General features: G+C 39.0%; 1 protein-coding gene across 1 annotated transcript in view; it reads right to left on the bottom strand.

The window, feature by feature from the left end:
* Nucleotides 1–600: 600 nt before the first annotated feature.
* Nucleotides 601–14,087, bottom strand: part of snd1 (staphylococcal nuclease and tudor domain containing 1) — a 215,123-nt gene continuing 201,636 nt past the window's right edge. Inside the window, exons 23-24 of the mRNA XM_015376704.1 lie at nt 2,931–2,975; nt 601–671 (exon numbers count right to left, since the gene is read on the bottom strand). Of these exons, the coding sequence (XP_015232190.1) occupies nt 606–671; nt 2,931–2,975 (111 nt within the window). The 3' untranslated portion in view covers nt 601–605. The remainder of the gene's footprint in view (nt 672–2,930; nt 2,976–14,087) is intronic.

A 14,087-nucleotide genomic window follows, 5' to 3' on the forward strand; every position in this document is an offset into this window, starting at 1 on the left:
ACAAACACTCCCCACAAAAAACATCTCCAAAAGTGTCACACAGATATACACTGAAGACAAAAAGAGATTCATCCTTTTTTTCCCATCTGTATGGCTTCACCTACACTTCTTTTCTAAAATAAAGTAATTTACAATTTTTCAAAGTGGTCTCACATTTCAATAGGGAAGCATAATTTCATAGAAAGAATTTACCTCAGAACAACAGTTGTAGAGACGAGAAAAGCTGGGATTGGGATGGAACCTTACTTTGTGAAGAACATGATTGGCTGAAACACATAATTATTAATATCATTCACACAGGAAATTTTCTGACAAGATAACATGGCATATAGCAGATTGGAATCAGTGCAGATTGCTCTAACTTGTTGGAGCTGATTAGGAAATAGAGGATAAATGGAAAGTAATTATATCATGACAATTTAAGCATCACTAAAGGAGCAAGCCGGAGAAAAAAAATGCTTATGTGGAAGAGAAGCCAGACAGAAAGGATGAAATGTCTAAAAAGGGGGAAGAATGTGTCCATGCTTGTCGTTTAGGTTTATCTTCCTGTCCGTGTCGGTCTTTGGAATGGTGTTAACATAATGGTTGCTTTACTCTTCATCTCCTTAACGGCGGTAACCAAACTCATCTGCGTCATCTGCACGGAAATCTCCATAGCGCCAAATGTTGAGCTGATGAGAGAAAGACTTAATTTAACCACAGTGAGAGAAACAAGCAGATATATAGAACAGCTAATTCCTGCAAAGCTAAAAGGGGGTCTGCATCGCCATCTCCCTTCACTCCCCCCCGCCATCAAGCCACCCTCCAACACCACTCAGTCTATTACTTCTCCTGTTCCATTACCCAGACACTGCATCGCCTCATAAACCGCCACATGCATCCTCTAAATGTCGCAGTTACCACAAAGTGGCTGCAAAAGTGTGCATAGTTATGCAAATGTTTTAAAACTATCCCATCCTTTTGTTTGAATGTGTAACCATTTTCGTGTAGGATGATTTTTTTTTTTTGTTCTCAGAGGCATGTGCACTCAGCTGTTAACGCTGTGATTCATAGCTAATTAGCAACTCTGCTAATTAGCGCCAGTTATTAGGATGAATGAAACCATTTTCCATTTCCCACACTGCTGCCTTTTTTGTGCTCCTTTCTGACATCCTGAAAACGCAGCAGTGATTCGGATCAAGCTCTGTATTACAGTCACCTGACTGTTATTGTGGGAACATGCTGTAGAACTACTGGGTTAATAATAGATTACAGGAGCAATGCATTGTTCAGGAACTGAAGCTCTACACTACAGCTGAAGTGGTGGACCCAGACATTTTGGCAGGCTGCATATCAGAGCTTCAACATTTAGGAATTCAGACTAAAGAAAATTACTCAGTAAAATCAAATATAAATTTAGTTTAGACCACAAGAAAATGTACATGTTGTTTGTAACGATTGATAGATGAAGGAGTCTGACAGAAGTCTTAACTATTTTCATGTTACAACCTCTAATTTCTATTCAGTTTTTTAGGGGCGTGAGGATCTTATAAGCACAAACTAATCCCTAATCGTGAAGGAAAAGAAAAATTATACAACGTCTGACATTTTATTAAGCCATCCTTACATAAATCTGCTTTTTTCAAAACATTCCCATTGTAGCTCTTGCTGCATAGAAACATGAGCTCTTAAAAAAACCAAACATCCTAGAAGTCTGTACAACTTCCACATATGAATTTAAATTTACTCTCAACAACAGTATCTGCTGTTTGCTCAGTGATATTCTTTTTTTGTACAACAGTTAAAGAATCCAAAAGTTGGTCCTGTTTCTCTCCTCTGTGAACCTCAGGTTGCAGCTGGTCAGAGCTCACTGATGACAGTTGGACCTGTCTAATCAGCTTTTTAATAAAGCAGATGAGTTCCAATCATGGACTAATTTCTCTTCTGAGATCCAACTAAACTGACCTGTGCTCAGCAGGTGTTGATAAAAACAATATAAAGTAGTTTTATCAATATTAGGAAATAGCACCTTGTAGTGCCGTAGCTTTTCCTTTTTAATGATTAAGTCTGTCCATCTGTGACATCATGACCCGGCGTATACTGCATTAACTTCGAAACAGCTTGGTGGATAGAGAAGTCAGAGATGAACTATTTTTAAGAAGCTGCTGCAGAAACCTCATAATGTTCAGGTAGAGTGCAAGACAACGAGTCCAGATCATGTGCATCAGCTGATCTTGAGAGAATTTTTTTTTTTTTTTTTAAGTATTTGGTTACTAGTGCTCTGCTGTTTCTTTTCTACAATGACTGTAACAGCAGGTTAATCTACTTTTGCTTCAACCTTAAGAGATGTTAAGTTTTCAAGTAAAAGGAAAACTAATCTGTGCAAACAGCAGGTTAACCTATTGTTAAAATCATGCATTGTCCTTTCATTTAAAAAGGCTTTGCTATTGAGAATAAATGACAAAGGTTAACTTATTGATTCAATTTAGAGAGCTGAACAAAATGTGACTGTATTTGCTATTGTTTATTTGAACTAAACCAGAGTTTCCTTAAAAGAAAAATTTAGGAGATTTCCAGTATGCAGGTATTTATTTTTGACTAAAGATTTCTTGTCATTATTTCCAAGTCACTGATTCGATGTAAAATTAAAAATGAATTGTTACACCTTAAGTTCCAAAAAAGTGAGAAATCACGGGCTTTAAACTAAATTACGGTTACCACGGTAACAGAAAAAGAGGTTAATTAAACTCTCTTCGTGAAATGGGCCTCTGCAGTTTATCACAAAGATCTATGTGAAAAGCCTTAGTCTATTGTAACATGACACCAAGCCTAAACAAGGAAGGCATATCTAAGTAGAAAGGATATCAAATAAATTTTATTTATTCTTCATTTATGGACAAACTACTTAATAGAGATGCAACATTAAACAAAAATAAGTAAAAGTTACTTACCCTGGCACTCTTGGCAGATTCTTGGCTGTTAAGGTACTCCGTCACCTAGAGAAGAAAGAAATAATTCATTAACATAACCATAACTGTGTCACATGTGACTTCAAGGATTCCAGTGAACCACTGCATCATTTCAACCAGCTCTTCTGCTGGAAACTATTTCTTACAATCTTAAAGAATAAATTTTCAAGTTTTTCCTTCAAAGCCTACATTTTTAGTAGGAAGGCTACATTCTCACTCTCATTGTAACAGAGGTTATAAAGAGCTAAGTCAACTCTGAAGATCAACAGGTTCAAGATAACAGACTGGTGTGGAAAGCATAGCAGACATTTTGACGTCACATGATGGCTCACTTTATGGGGTCATTGCTTTCCCTGCAACAACTTAAACCATCAAAGCCAACTGAGATGAGAGCCTTTCTTAAATCCTCCTGCCTCTCTAGCCTTGGGCAAACACCTCGTCAGATTGGAGGAGCAATTTATAATCAAGTGCACTAGCAGGACGCCATAAGGAAGCCACAAGCTAAAAAGGAGTACAAGTCTCAAATGTGATCTTTATTTTACTGCACTGTAGGAGAGAATCAGACATCTGACACTTTGCAAAGAAACTTTAAGGGAAAAAGATTCTCAGCACTATTTTTCCTTGAAGTCAGTTTTTATAGTTTTCCTTTTATTTAATAGTTCACCCAATAATTCGGTCTTAATTGTATATGATGCTAAATTAAGCTTCATTAGTACATGTTTCTTTCTACTTTTTCATTGCAGATTAAAGACTTAATTTGTATCATGTGCACATCAGTTTTGAAATTTAAATGCGAAGTTTTACTCAAAATTTATGGAAAAGGATTAGTGTGTGTTCTTTCCCAGAGGCTTGAAGGTATGAAGTCTAAAAATTAATAGACAAAGATGGAGGAACAGGCATGTGAATGAAAAAAAAAACCCATATTGACACAATCAGATGTCTCTATCCATCCAAATCTGAACTTAGTGTGGGGTTGCAAATATTACTGATTAGAGGTTGAGGAAACACATTATTTAGGGTGGGGGGGAGGTGGTTTTTGGCATGTGATACCTATTGAGTGAGTGCATGAGCCACATCAGAAGCAAGATAGAAGGACTATATATTGTATCAGTCCTTGGAACAGTGACTGTTTAACTAACTGCAGTTTTCCTTCTGGACTGGCTACCTCTCCTACTCCAAAAGAGAAGCAACACTGCAAAGTAGAACTATTTAATTGTTAAACATGATTAATAAATGGACACAAGGATTCCTTTGTGTTACTGAAAACACATAAGATATATAGAGTTCGAGGAGAAGTGAAGGCTGATGTGCAGAGTTGAACATATTGAGTGCTTCTGCTAGAACAGCCATTTAGACTCATTGAATAAACCAGTGATGAGTCAGAAAACAGAACAGGGTGGTGGGGGTTAGAAGAGGGAACATTTGCTTAGGTGGGAAGTCTTTACGAGGATGTATGGACCTTGGAGAGTTAAAAGTGTCCTGCATATTGCCAATATCAGACCACATTATGCACAGAGTCACAAAGTAATACCACAACATATGTCACCTTTGGCCACTTCACAGTAGTTCTGTTGATACAATCTGTGCAGCAGATTTAAAAAAATGCATTTCCTGGTTCAACACAAAGGAAATCAACTATAAGGAAGAAGAGAATCAAATTTCCCTTGCAGCAAAGATGAGACCATGTCATGGATTCAATTGTGCACCGCTTTTGGTAGCTGATTACAACAGCAGACGAGCTGGCGTGCACTCAAGCACCAGAACAAGCATGCCAGATGTTAAAACAGTCGAGTGGGATGGGGATGGATAGGACTCTGGAGTTTAATTGCTTAGCTAGCTTGTGCACATAGGTTGATTAGATATCTGCACTGCACACGGCCAAGATAACAGACCTACAGCTGGATGGTGCAGACACTCTGAATGCGTGAATGTGGGTGTGTGTGGCGAGGAAAGTGCTGTGTCTGCACAAGGCATCCATCAAAACCAACTAAAGCAAGAGATTTTTTGGAAGGCGGATGACTGTGGCATGTTACTCCCACCAGACAGATGTCACCATATGGAGGACCCCACCAATGATATTTCACAGACACAAAAAGGACAGAGATACAATTTGGGCTTTGCAGGAAAGCTAAGCCAAGAGCCCATAGGATGTTTTCTTCCCCCCTAAAAAAGCATTACAAAACATGACAAATTTAGGGAGAAAAAGGAGAAGAAAAGCTAATCTTTTAACAAATTAAAGGTCTTCATGTAAATGCAAAATATTTCGCAACCGATGCACAGTCAAGAGCTCTACAACACAATACGTGAAGATGAAGCGGTGCCGTTTTGAAATGATCACTTTATTGGTCGGGAGGGTTCAACCCTCATCTTTCACCGTTCTCCACACTCCAGCTCAGTAAACACAACAGCCAATCAGCCAAACTACGGATTGCTTTTTTTTTTTTTTATAAAGAGCACCGCGTATCGGGCTCCGGATCCGTCTTTCACTGCTCTTCTATGGACTCCAGTAGGGATGCGTAATGGCTCATTTATGACTCAAATGCTTGCAAAAACCCACCCGGCGTGGCAAAGACAAGGATTTTTTTCCTCATTTAGGAAACAACTGTGGCATGAAATACACAGGAAGGAAGGGGAATGCAAAATGATGATTGTGATGAGTTCTATGCTGTATTATGTAAAAAAAAATGTCACAGCAAAGTGAAGAAGAAAGTTTTCATTAAGAAAACCTAAAGATTGTTAGGTTGAAAATGAATTGCAGTATTTAGGAGTTAAGCACTGTTAAGGGACATGGGAGGAAGACTAAAAATGCAGCAATTGTAAAGGGTTTGGGGAGTAGAGAGCAGCTGGTGATAGTGTTTGTCTGGATGACCCAACAGAGATCCCATATGCCAGACAGATGCCAGTATGATGAGAAGTGGCCAGAGACACTGGCAGAAGGTAAAAGACAGTTTGGTTAAAGCTGTAACTGCATGTTTAAGAGTGCCCCCCTAATGAGATTATTTTTTCCCCTTTTATTTAACACAAAACAAGCAGAGATTTGACAGTTTGAGTCCATCACTTCATTAGTTCCTATTTAACTATATTACACTGCACTGACCTCACTGCCACATTTATGGGAAATTATATGCAGGTAACTGACAGAGAATCAGATGAGAGACTGTATGCGAGGCTTTTGGTGAGCTAAACGACAGGTGGTGTGGACCCGGCGCTTTGGCACCGCTTAGTTTCTATGACTGGCTGTGAATCTGAAAGAGTGAGCTGAGCGCTGGCCCTCGTGCATGTCCAGGTGGTGTTCTGGTAAATGTGGTGTGAAAGTGATGGACGTAACAATGAGCTAGCGGTGCACGTCTTTAACAGGTTTAGTCCGTCTGGTGCGTAGGTAAGCTGACATTTTACTCATTGATTATAAAGCTTGTGGAAATGTAAAATAAAAACTGTAATTCTGAATAAAGTGTACACAAATAGCAATTTATTAAATGAAGGTTTGATTTACTTATTTAATTGAAATACACTCAAGTGGAACAAAAGCAATAAGGCTTCTAATGAACAATACACTTTAAATCAGTAATCATAAGCAGGTAAACTTAAACAAATTACTACCTTTTCCTGCTTTCCTTTGAGGCCTTTGTTTCCACATATTTCTCTCTTTTTGTTTTACAACTGTTGCGCTATCATACATTTGACAGTTTTCATAATTGTTCTGGTTAAAATTTCATAATATCACAGACTCAAATTTCCAGTTTTGTCCTTTTCAGCCATATTTTCTACAATCAGGATTTAGATGTGGACCTTGAGGAAAGGACAGATGCATGGAAAGGGAAGGGAAGGAATAGTACAGGTGACAGGATCAATGGACATACTACAACTACAGAAGGAGGAAAAACAGATAGAAACAATAATGTTTAAGTGAAAACAAACTTTTACATGCATAATTTTCTTTTGTCCATACTTGGAGAAGAACACATGGAATCTCCATTCATCCTGTTGACTCAATAGAACTGTTGCTAATGCACCCAGTTTTGTTCTAACATGTAATCTCAGACTCTGACAGCATCCAGAGCAGAAATCTGCACACAACAGTCATCATAAGAGCATGTACTGAAACATAACGGCTTTTATGTTTTTAGCCCACACTGTTTCAAGCTGAGAGTACTTGGCTGCGGGACTGTCCTAAGAGACATTTCTAGTTTGACATGCCCATGCATGAATACTGCATGGTAAGCAGAGAGGAGGCCAGGCTTGCGGGGAGGGTTGGGGTCTCTTCAGACTAGTTATCTTACAAGTGGTTTGATGGAAAGGAGCTTGTCTTGTAAGCTCCATAGCAAACCAGAGAGAGAACCCTGGAAGACCTGCCAAGGCAATTCTGAAATGCACATAAACATGAATGAAAAGTAATTTCTGTCCCTAGTCCTCATAATCTATTAGGCTGATCACAATAATGGCTCAATGCATAGTTTTTAGGAATTTAACTTCAATAATAATGGTTGCTGTCTGAGGTGTTAGTCAATGTGTGGCCTGCATGCATCAGTAGAGCTGGCTGAAGTTATTGGGTGGCTCTAACCCAGCTACATGACAAAACAATCATTGGAATGAAGGCCTGCTTTACAGATAAATACGACAGATTTCAAGATTTCTTTCAGAAGGATCTCAAAACGGGGAGTACAATATGTAGAAAAGCAGGTGCTTGCTACCTTCTGCAAGGTTGTTTGGCTTATTACAGCACCACATGCATAGTTCACCATCTCCCTTAACGGAACGCAAACGGTTTAGACAACAGACGAATCAAAACCACCTAAATGATTGAGATTCTAAAGGCATGCACACAAATTGTTTAATATATTTGCCAAATATTAAAACAAGCAAGCCAAGGTTGGATTAACTGTTTCTATGGTAATATGATCACTATGGCAATTAGATCACTTTCATGTATAGAAGACGTGCAGCTGATGCCAGCCAATCATGCAACACCTGTAACTCCCTCTCCTTGGAGGGCAAAACAAACGGCAACAAAAACATGAAAATGTCCTGCTCAGCATCACCAACCGACAAGGAAGAAAGGACAGCATCTCCTTTTATCGCTTCCCTAAAGAACCTGAAAGGGTAGCGAGATGGGTCACTGCCATGAAGAGAGAGCAGGCAACCGACTAAAACTAGCAGAATGTGCAGCGAGCACGTCTTAAATGGTCAGTTATACTAAAATTATTGTTGTTGGGGATTTTTTTCCTTTACATGTGGAAATTGCCACTGATGCTATTCTAAAACAAGTGGAGAGTTTCATCTTTTAACAGGCATGCAGGCTTTCCTTCAGCATATAATAAGCCTGGCAGGCTGCAAGGCTTTACTCGCCCCCTGCCAGGATAAAGCAAAAAAAAAAACTGTAGACATCTAAACTTAGCCTCGGTGCTTTTACTCAAAAGCATGATTTGCGAGTCACCAAATAATTGTACAAGTCGTGGCAGCGATGTCCGACCAATCGCAGTCATGAATCAGTGAAAACATGCTAGCAGGCAAACTATAGGGATCCTGAAGTCCAACTAGAGAACTTTATGCTATATACACTCATTGTGTATTACATCTCTGTAGTAAATATATTGCTGTATTGTTACGGCACACACAGAAGTTGCTTATGCCATGCAGCAAGGCGTGACACATGGTCATGTGACTGTACATCACATGTTTATTGCTAGAAAACAGTAATTCTTAAAGTGAGGCTTTAGGTAACAAAAAAAAATCTGCATTAATTACATGAGAAATGGAAAAAGACACTCCCCAATTAGCTGTAGACTGTTTTTGTTTTTAAATAGCTTAGATAATTACAGACAATATCACCTTTTATTGCCATATTTAAGGGTCACAAACTAATATCTAAAATGTACTTATCTTTTATATTAAGTGTAGTATAATATCATTATTCTTGTGATTTCAGGGGGAAAAAGGTTTAACTAAAAAGGTGAAGTAGGGGTAGCCATAATCCAAATAAGCTTTTGTTAAATTCATTTGTAATACCTTTTCCATCATCTTACTTTAGTGCAGATGCATTGACCTTTTATATAAAACAATTTAAGAGTCAGAATATTTCCACAGAAAACCTTTCCGAAGTTAAGACTTAAAGCCATTTTATTTCTTTCAAATTAAGCATTAGAAAAGACCTAATTGCACAATATATGTATGAGTGCCAGTGCCACTGATCTGAGGCTAACTGGGATTACTTCCTCATGCCTGCTGGTTATCCCCCCTTCCAGCATGGCTGTCTGAGGAGATCAGACAATTTGGTGGGAACCAACATGACAAGCCCGCCAGCGTGGGCTCATACAGTTAAGAGGTCGTACTCATAACACATGTGCACATACAACAGACGCAAGTAAACTGTCTAGATTTCTCACAAAGTCAACTTGTAATTAAAAAAGCTAAAAGATTTTTCTAAACTGAATCATTGAATCTACATTTTCTGGATTAAAAGCCAATAATTTCACATTATTGAAATGCTGGTTAAGAGACATTTATGTGTATAAATAATGGAAGATGAAATGGTGTTTGTGAAGTGCCAGCCAGGGCATGTCAGAGCATCCTCTGAGCCATGGTAGCAGGAGGAGCTGAGCCCATGTGCAGGGGCGCATGTATCTGTCAATAATGAGGGGGTGGAAAACAAAAAAAAAAGAAACCTTATCTCTAACTCTTTTTGTAAATTAGGTATTGAGCCATAGGAGGGGAGAACGTGCCGTCACCAGCTGTGGAGTGGAGTGGGTATACATGTGGAGAGGGGGTTAATATGTCACGAAAATGGTTACAAACCATTTCCAGATGTCATTAAGAAGAATTTAGGGTAGGTATGATGGGATTAATATTTCTAAACTAGCAGTGACTCTATGGGGTATAAAGAGAATTTGAAAAATCTCACTTTATTTCTTGTCTGGCTTATTACACTGCCCCAAAACAAGCAACATTACAGGAAGTAACAAGGAAATGGTTTTACTGTCCACAGATATGAGTGTGTTTCTATGGTGGAGACTCAGACTTTAAAGCATGAAGGAAAAAAATTAGCATTTCGCTGAAGTTGGCCTCTGCTTTACAGCCTCATATCAGCTCTGAATTAAAGGGCAACTTTGTTTTAAAAGGAATTAAAAAACAGAATCTGATCAGCTGACTTATCCTGATAGAGATAAGTTGGAATTAGTGATTTATATATTTTTTATTCAATTAGGGAATAGACATCATCCATCAGGGGCAGCGGAGGAACCCGCTGTAGATTCTCTTAATGAAGAATCTAGCCTAGCTAGAAATGAAGTACCACTGGGATCTTTAAGAATTAGGTCAGAGGAAGCAAGGATGCAAAAAGTTTATTTCTGTAAAAACTTGTAACCATAAAGTATTTCTTTGGCATAGAAAAGGGAAATTGGAAAAGTTAATAGTCTATTGGAATCCAATCCTATCTACACTTTCCATGCAACTAGATATGTAGATTCACTAGCTGCATATTTTGAAGATAGAGGGAGAACTATCAACATTTAGCTGGTTTTACAGCAGTAGAACTATGTTTAAGTGCATAAAGTAATTATTATTTAAACAGCACTTTCAGTTCAAATGCTTTACACACAAGAGAAGTTGCCTTTTCTAATAAAATAAATGAACTACAACTTCAGGAGAGGAAGGTTGGAAAACAATATTTCTGGGTCTTGTATCAAGATTCATCCCCTGCCTGCAATAAATCAAAATCAGCACAAAATCTCTCTTCTTTCAGCATTAGTATCATTTAAGAATGAAACCCAGACTGCATCATTTAACAGTTGCAGAGATTTATGATCCTTTAATGCGTGAGAAAAAAGATTCTTAGTGTTTCTTTTTTCAATAATAATGCTCAAACCTTGTCTTTCTTTTTCTTTGCATCCACAACACAACTTCCCTCATGATTACTTAATCATATCACTTTTCGTTTCCTATTCAAAACACACGCTGTAACTATGATAACTAGCCCCCCAATCCCACTATGGTGGAGGAGCGCTAATGAGTAGCAACACCTGGGTACATGAAAAGGGGATGCCCAACAGGCCTAAATTTGTAGCTGTGTATCTTAAGTAAAGGAGATTCAGCGTTCCCATGTGGCATCCAATCAGTGTCCTAAATTGTTCTTTAGCACAACCTTAGCAGTGGACTTAATGATACAAAACCTCCTTTGCAGTGTAGTGTATGTGCCAAGCTGCAGAAATGTGCTTTGATAAATGGAACGAGCCATCCCAGGAGGCATCCTGTGCGTGAGGCTCCTCACTTATTTCCTGTATGGATTCCCCACATCCAGCCACACAGCTCAATCTTCTACAACACTCACAAACTCCATTAACACAATTACCCTGCTGTGCCATTAACTACAGTGGGGGATCTAACTGTGAACTTTAAAAAGAACCACATGAGGCAGTTTGCGTACCAAAAAAATGCATAAATTCTCTTTGGGTTTAAGCACTTTACAACTTCAAAGGGTGCTGCTCAACATTTATACATGGAAATAGGACCTATATGTGCAACTACAATATAGGGGGAGGAAATTGACAAAAAAAAACTACATTTCCCAAAGGACTTCCTGGGTAATTAAAGATTCCTAGACTCATCTGTCACTCTCACACTTAGGAAGCTACCTCACAGCTGTTTTCCCCACAGTCTACCTTCAGCTGACACACTCCAACACACCACCTCTCACTAAAGGTCTCACACAGGCGTTCAGATACATTAGTTTAGACTATAAACATGGCTGCTATATAAGAATCTAGTATTTTGGGTCAGTTTGGATCAATACTGTGGAAGTATGTGGTGAGAAGCTGCTGGTTAATAATAACAGCAGCAGCAGAGAAGTGGCAGACACATCCGTATTAGTAATTGACTTGTAATTAGCAAACTGGAGATTATTAGCTTGTAACGCTAATGAACTTTGTGGGATAACACCAGTGTCAGTTAGCTGAGGAGACTGGACAAGACAGCTAGCACCAAGTGGCCTGCCACAGTTTGAATCAGTCATGTCGCTAGCAGCTGCTGACAGAAAACACTGGTGAAAAGCAGCCGAGCACAACAGATAGTGCTGCTAACCACACAGCCATCTTCCACTTGAGCTGCCATGACAGACTCATTACATCTTGGACAAAGAAATATCAGGTCTGGGTGCAGATTTCTGTGCACTGGTCAAAAATAACAGCTGCAGGCGCTTCTGCGTAACCAATCAGGCAGAAAGAAAAATATACTTCAGGTCTGTTTCTAATTCCGTTGAGCCAGGTACCTTTTTACTCAGGAAACGCGCTGCTCATGTCTTGCAACTATAACAGCTTTAAATAGTAAAGGATGCGTTATCAACAAAAGTCTAACAGGGCAACATCAGCTGATGCATGCTGCAAATAATCACACATAACAGCATTTTAAATCAGAGCTCATTATCAGGCTGCTGCCAGGTCTGATCTGAGCAGCTCTCCACTCTAATTCCTGGGGATTATTACTCATCCTGACATAGCACTGAAAGACAAAATGCAAATTAGAACACGCTAAAGCCAAACAAGCTTCCTTCCAGATGCTGTGCAGATCACTCGCTGTTGCTCTGATTAGATAAAATGAATACCAAGGGCTATTAAAAAATCATAAAAATAGAAAAAAAAAACATGATCAGGGGAGGGAGGGGGGTATGAATATTTTTTTAAAGATAAAAGCAATCTGACACGTGAAGCGAAGGGAAACAGTGATAGGCACCAGAAAAAAGCTGATGATGAACAAAGGGAAGATGTTATACTGAAGAGAATACGCCTTATTATTACATTTCAAAATTTGCTAACTATGACCAAAAACTGTACTTTAGAGAATATAACAGTAATATTAAAGTGGAAGGGAAAGGACACCTGGTTTCAGTATTTCTTTGTAAGCAAAAATCTGAAGCTACCAACACTGAGCAGGTGAAGGATAGCCTTCTTCAACACGATACTGCCACCGCCCCCTTCCACAGCATGAGTGGTTAGTTTAAAGGGAAGCAGAGGCCTAAGAGTTCAGTTTCCTCTGACAAGAGCCCCTTCTTCTAAATGCCATTGGTCTCCCTTAAATGGCCTGAGGCAAACAGTAAATAGCCATCTTATATCTTTCTTATTGCTCCCACACGAAGGCCAGTGTTTAGTGTGGGGTTGTCACGATACGAACATATTTAACTCGATACCATTTCTTATAACACTGGGTCATTTTTTTAAGGCACATGGTCACTTCAAGTTAGGAGCAAGAATTATAGATATGACAACATTTAAACCCTCATTCTGCCCTTATTTTGTAAAACAAATACAACTTAACTGTCACTTCCTTTTTGGCAAAACCATAGACAATACTAAGTGTTAATATGCTGTTAGGATTTACCTTTGATTTAACTGTGCAATTATTTTCCATATTTTTCTATTGATCAGTCTGGGTCTACTTGAGCTATTATTAGTCACATTAACCTTCAATTCCTTTATGACTGGATGGAGCAGTATAACTTTGTTTCATTGTTTCACTCTTTAGTAGCTGACTGAGCTATCAGGTGATTAACATTAGCCCACCTTAATTTGTACCATCGTAGAACAAGCACTGCATGGGGCAAAGCTTAGTACCTGGGATGCACCTCTTGATGAGGAAGGGTTTAATTGTATTAGCTGGTGTCATCCCAGAGGTTTACTACTTAACCAAAGAGCAATGGTTCAGCGTTAGTGTAGCTGGCAGGTGGCATCATTCGGCATTTCTTAAGGAAAGTTCCTCTAAACTCTTAGGATATACTTAAAACATTCAGCAGCTCATTGATTTGGTCAGGTGAGCAGCTGCAGGGGGTGTTAGGGCAGCACTGCTGGAAGAAGGGAACCAATTTGGGTATATGTTAACGAGGAAGTCTATATTGACTTGGGCAAAGAAGCATCCTTGAATAATATTAGTTATACCCAGTTATAAGTGTGCAAGATAAAGGTTTTCCTGTAGAACAGGGGTGAGCAATTCCAGTTCCTAGGGGGTCGGTATCCTGCATCTTTAACATCCATCCTTGGTCCAACACACCTGAATCAAATGGCTGAGTATGCAGTGAATTCTGCCAGTGTCCTCTTAATCACCCAAATTCACATCTAAGGCTGGGTCCAAACATCTCCCTTAACCCCTAAATCCCTC

This window comes from Cyprinodon variegatus, unplaced genomic scaffold (genome assembly GCF_000732505.1).
Source record: "Cyprinodon variegatus isolate N-32 unplaced genomic scaffold, C_variegatus-1.0 Scaffold139, whole genome shotgun sequence".
Taxonomy (NCBI): domain Eukaryota; kingdom Metazoa; phylum Chordata; class Actinopteri; order Cyprinodontiformes; family Cyprinodontidae; genus Cyprinodon; species Cyprinodon variegatus.